General features: G+C 34.7%; 1 protein-coding gene across 1 annotated transcript in view; it reads left to right on the top strand.

Annotated features, from left to right (window-relative positions):
* Nucleotides 1-5,098, top strand: part of LOC106106859 (inactive rhomboid protein 2) — a 92,789-nt gene extending 87,691 nt beyond the window's left edge. The window contains exons 6-8 of the mRNA XM_013287518.1: nt 1,154-1,367; nt 4,618-4,824; nt 5,048-5,098. Coding sequence (XP_013142972.1) covers nt 1,154-1,367; nt 4,618-4,824; nt 5,048-5,098 — 472 coding nt within the window. The remainder of the gene's footprint in view (nt 1-1,153; nt 1,368-4,617; nt 4,825-5,047) is intronic.
* Nucleotides 5,099-6,051: the final 953 nt, after the last annotated feature.

Here is a 6,051-nt window from a genome sequence, read left to right as displayed (position 1 = left end):
TAAATCCGCTCGGTCATTCTCGCAAGCGAAAGCTAGTATAAAATAATTTAGATCGTTTATTATAATAGAGAGAAATACTTACTCACATAACTACTTTTTTTTTTCTTAAACTCCGGTTCTATATTTTAAAACATCAACGTTTAATAATGCGTAAATAAAAGCCCGCCTTGCAAATGGACTGTGAAAAAATTAAAACACATTTTCGAGTTTAAGGGATCCGTTGCCTCAAGGCAGGAGGGGGAGGTAAAAGAGCAGGAGGCAATTTAGATTCGCCGAGGTCGCTAGACGAAAAACTCTTTGAGCGAAGAATTTTTTTAACTTATTAATAAAATTTAAAGCGTCCCTGTAAGCATACTGTTCTTTTGACGGGGAAAAAAATATTTAATATGAAATCTGATTTTTTTCGTCTTCTCATTTTTGGGAACGATGTCTATATGACATTTTACGTTAACATGGAAATATTTTTACCCTTGACTTTTATATTAATACAAATATCGGATCCCATACGTTTTTACTGTTTTGCCTTATTGAATTACTTTTGCTTACTCACAATATTATGTTAATTTATTTGATGTATTTAATTGACCATAAAATACTTTTTTGACATATTATGCTCCAAATATGATAAATGTCTTATCATATTTGGAGCAATGAGTATGAAAACTTCAGTATTCTATGAAATGTACTTCATGCTAAATGAGAAATTTCGGATGGATGGATGCTTATTACTACGTATGTAGAATTTAGTCTAGAAGAACACATTTGACACTTAGTTTTACTTAATTCTGCGTGGACGTTGTAAAATTAAACACAAGTTCTCACATATTCTGATTTACGAGCAGTAAAATTTGAATACAATTTTGTAAACAATGTGTTTCTCTGACTTGATCGTATTCATTGATCAGTCTCCTTGCTGCCTCTATTGTTACTGCAACTTCGGTCTGATTGTGAAACTTCGTATCATTGTTAAGTTTTGATTCACTTTGTAACATGTATGTACTTTGTACTTTTGAGATAGAAAATCTTTGCATCCAGTAGGCATCTAATGACAAGCGATTTACCGCATTGCAGATACATAAAATAATTTTTGAGAGAAAAGAATTGAGATTAATATTTAAAAAAATACTTAATTCCTGACTTACCTATTTTCCAGACGTTCCTTACGTAAGTCAGTGACACACCAAGAAGAAGTGGCGCAGCAGTTAGACGAGCTGACGGATTACCGGCCGTACTTCACGTGGTGGGTGAGCACGGTGCAGACGCTGGTTCTACTGCTGTCGCTGCTCTGCTACGGTTTTGGACCAGTGGGCTTTGGCCGACACACGCACACCGGACAGGTCATGGTCAAGAGCCTCAGTTTACAACAGGTGAGAATATATAATCTACATTTTCGAATATTATTGATCGAAAGCTTCATTATGTTTTTTGAATTGTAGGTTTTTGTGGCTCTAAAACTACCATTTCTAAATATGGCTGATGTCTATCTAACGTAACTTTTGAATAATTAAAAACGTCGTTTATTATAAGCTTCGATCTTGGTTTTCTGAATTGGAATCGATTTTAATATTATATTTATACCTAAGTTTACAATAACTATGATTTTTCGTTAGGTTTTTGGCGATGGTGAAATTGGTTTTAATAATTAATTCACAGCACATGGTTTTTCAATTCATGAAGTATACAAGTTTATGTTGTAATAAAATTTTATTCACTAAATAAACGAACGCGCGTTATTACGTCGAAAAAGATATTAAAACGCATAAATAAAATGTAGCGATGTGTTATTGGATTTCGTACATTTTTTAAAGTTAATATTTAAGTAATATTGAAAATGTGTTATTTATTAATTAACGACCATAATTTTTTATGTCGATTTAATTTTTCACTAAATTGAAGATGTGATATCAATATTACAATCTACGACGTATTTTCTAAATTCCTTTTGCTTGTAAGTTGATGCAGCTATATTTGTTGGGTACAATTTACATCGTTCTTTTTGTACTCAGAAAAGAAGGGGAATTTTAAATGGCTATAAAATAGACTTTAACTGTATGTGGAATGTGAAAGTAGCTTAAAATGCGTACGCAACATTTACAGTTTCCAGAACATTGGCAATTGATGCTTACGTTGTTTACACTTCACTGAGTTATTTTATTTACCGTCGCAAGATAAACACTGTCTCCTTGTTACTGAGCGGATATACCTTAACATTTTATCAATTTTAAATTTGAACTTTTTGTTTAGCGAACTTAAAAATATCCGGAATAACATTTCACCTATCACAATCAGATATTTTATGACGATTTAAGAAAAAAAATAGTTCTGGTCTTAGACGATGTGTGAAGGTAAAGGTATTAAAGTTTTATGCATCTTATGAATTAAGATTTATTACTTAATTAATTAATACAACAGAATAGTTTCACATGGAACTTTTCCAGAGCGTAATTTTCTTTGTAGCCATGTGAGTACCAACGTAGCGAAACAAATTCACATCTCGCGGGAGCAATGGCGCGTCGAGTCCCAAAATCCGTTTCTTTGTTTAAGACTTTAGCATAACAAGGTTAAATGACGCAAAGCTTTTAGACGGAACGCGTTCTCTCACATTTAAATCCGGAGACGGCGCTTAGGACACAATGTACGATGTTTGGGGGATTTATAACAGGGCCAAACTTATTCTGAGTGTCACGTACCGGTATTTAACGCCATCTACCAGATAAACAAGTAACCAGTATTATAATATTTTGAAAGAATAATTGGGTACTCCTTTGTTTTAAAAAGAATTAATACTCAAGTTAAGAAGTCTTTATGTTTCTTATTATCTTTTTAATGAACTTAGATAGATAACGAAAAGAGAGCTTAGTAAAACACGCAATGTCAACATATTCCGTGAATAAAAATTACCGCCTTTTGTAAAATTTACACCGTAGCCTCTCGTGGCATAAAATCGATTTCTTCAATGCTACTTTTATATGCTACGATCACATTTTCCCTGTAGCAGGAGACCTTTATAAGATAGAATATTTTAAAAATTCTTTATTCTAACATTGATGTAAAAGACCAGTTAAATATGAAGCTATAATATAAAAGTTAGCTTTAATTAATAATTTTAATAACACTTGTGACCTGGCGAATTCAAAAAATATCTGAGTCATCATAATCTGCAATTAAACACGCTAAAATTACCAACATTCATTATGACGCATTCAAAAGCTACAAAGTGAGATTATTAATGAACGAGTCTCGACTGTAAGTAGGTCACACACGCTTTGTACTCGGTTCTTTTGTGTACTTTTTGTCGCTTAGCAAGTCATCTACGAGTCGCCATCTTTTAAGCTCGACTGACCGCAAAGGGACCGACGATGTCAAGTATTCGGGGTTTGTGAGCCTTTATTGTTTCGTAACTTTCAGGCTTAACGAATTCAGTCCGTCTTGAGTAGTGAACAACTTCGCTATTTACGTTGATATTGGAATAGTTGGGCTGTAAAATGTATTTAATTTTGTTGCAAGATAGATTTTTTTATAAAGTAATATCGGCAATGAGTCGAGAGATTAGGTTTGTTTATTTCCAAGGAGTTTGCAAATGTAAGCTAAATGTTAAATGATTTTCGTCAACTGCTGGGTTTCTAAAGTACCGAATCATTAGTATATTAGGTTGACCTATGTTTCACTAGAGTAAAACTTGGTAATTCGGAAACGCATTTCATAAATTTATAGAACCGAAAATACTAACTAATGGTTAAACGTAACTGAGAAACCGGCCTTAAGACACCAACTGTTGAACTTACGAGACCTATGTTACAAAATAGATAAATCACCATCTAAAATTACGTTTTGTACCCAGATACATGGTCTAAAATCTAAACACACGTAACGTGATACATTGGTATACTAGAATATCTTCCTGGCAAGATTCAACAATAGGTTTTGCGCAAGATCAATCCCACAGAGCATAGATTGTGTTTAAATGGAATCATATTTTATGTATGCTGGCAGCCAGTTACATAGGTGAGCTTGTTGATCAATTAGTCTAAGCCGTTAACTCTGAAACACATGACAGATACCCGTCTGAACATACAAATAGAATGAATAATTTATATCATGATACAACGAAACGAACTAAGTAAATAAAATTAGACGTACTAACTTTAACATTAGATAATACTTAGTTTCATATGTTATTCTAGAATCTATAATAGATCTGTTTAATTTTAATATATGTCGGCTTGAGCTAGCACGTTGTCAGAATTACTACTACTCCAGAACACATGTGGGCGGTCATGGGTAAAGTCGGATTCCAGGAATACATTCACAATACTCTTCAGTCAGGATATCATCGATCTACATCAATCTTCGATCAAATCAACTTCGACTGGTACATGACTCACAGGCATCTTTTAATTCCGTGTCCGTGTTTGTAACTACAAACTTTCCACACTCTACAGTTGCAAGTCCATCACACTTTAACCCACTAAGAATACCGTATTCTTCATCTATCTTAACCGTTCTAGTGTCTTGAGCTAGTACTTCTACTATTGATCTAAACATCTATGCATTCTAATTTTGCGCGTTTACAGAAATAAGAAGTAAGGTTAACCTTGATGTTCAATTGGTTTCCAGGTGGAATGGGAGGAGCCGGCGTCGTTCTGGCTGGGACCGCGGGCGGCGGACCTAATACACTTAGGAGCTAAGTTTGCGCCGTGCATGCGGCGAGATGCAAGAATAGCGCGGGCAATAGCGGCGTCAGCGCGACGGGAGAGGGACACTGCGTGCTGCATACGGAACGATGATTCGGGATGCGTGCAATCCTCTAAAGCCGATTGTTCGGTAAGATAGAACATCTCTATGAAGACTAATACAAAAAGAACTACGACTTAGGGTCCTTCAAGAACGAGCCTTCCTCAAAGGCCGGCAACGCATCTATAGTTCCTTTGGTATTGCGGTTGTCCATCGGCGTCGTTGACCACCTCTGTGTTCTCGCCGCTTGCCCCATTTTGTTATAAAAAAAGAATGATGTTTTTGTAGTTAATAGCATTCAACACATGTTCAGATGCTTAATCTACCACTTAGAAAGCAATACACTATTGATAAAGATGTGTGATGTTACCGTAGTTTAACTGGTCTGAAATACCAGAATACCAGTGTTACTGAATAATAATTTAAACAGAAAAGCCTCGTCAAGTAGCTATAATATCCGACCTTTTGCAGTACGAGCACAACAAATGCAAATCATTAAAAAAAATAGATTATACGTGTTACCAACGAATCCGTGTTTTTCTTCAGTTGTCTATTGACAAAAGACAAGAGAAATCATATTTGACCTTGGTAAGTGACAGGTACAACATTGTATAAACGAGATAAAATTCTCTGCAATTGGGCAATGACAGAGGATGTATTTATGATAAATCTACCTGTAACCTTGAAATACCTACTAGTTGGTACTAGTTGATACTAGTTGACTTTAGTAACACTTTATCAGAGATATCTACACTAAAGCCACTAGAACTAGAGGAGGCAGATATAGATAAAATATTGATGAAACGTCAACTTTGAGATTAGACAAAAGAAGGTTATTTACTTTCCCGTAATTTGTAATATTATAAGAACTTTGCATTAGTGTAATCGTATTATTCCCAACCATCACCCAGCTCTGTCCCCAAGTGGTGTCAGATGAGAGTAAAAAATTTCATTCGGCCGACCTTTAGCGACGAGGTGACGGTTGGAACTTATTTTATTTTATTACAGTTCTGTCACCTTATTGGTGATAGTGAGACTAAAAGGTGGGACGTATGTAACCTTTCATTTTCACGTAGGGTCAGAGCGGGGTGACAGTTGGGAATAATCTGTGTAGTCAGGATTCGAGAATGGTTTTGTACTAGGTTTTAGTTATTAAAAAGAAAATACCTTATACATCTTCATTAATTATAGTTGCTGTTAATGTTTCCAATACTGCAGCATATTTATGTTTTTTTACCAAAACATTAGTAGTAACAATTTTTTAATATTTATTGTACAATTCAGTTTAAATGTATGTTATTATATACGATACTTTTC

The sequence above is a fragment of the Papilio polytes genome, unplaced genomic scaffold (genome assembly GCF_000836215.1).
Source record: "Papilio polytes unplaced genomic scaffold, Ppol_1.0 DF822067.1, whole genome shotgun sequence".
Taxonomy (NCBI): domain Eukaryota; kingdom Metazoa; phylum Arthropoda; class Insecta; order Lepidoptera; family Papilionidae; genus Papilio; species Papilio polytes.
This window is presented reverse-complemented; position numbering and strand designations above follow the sequence as displayed.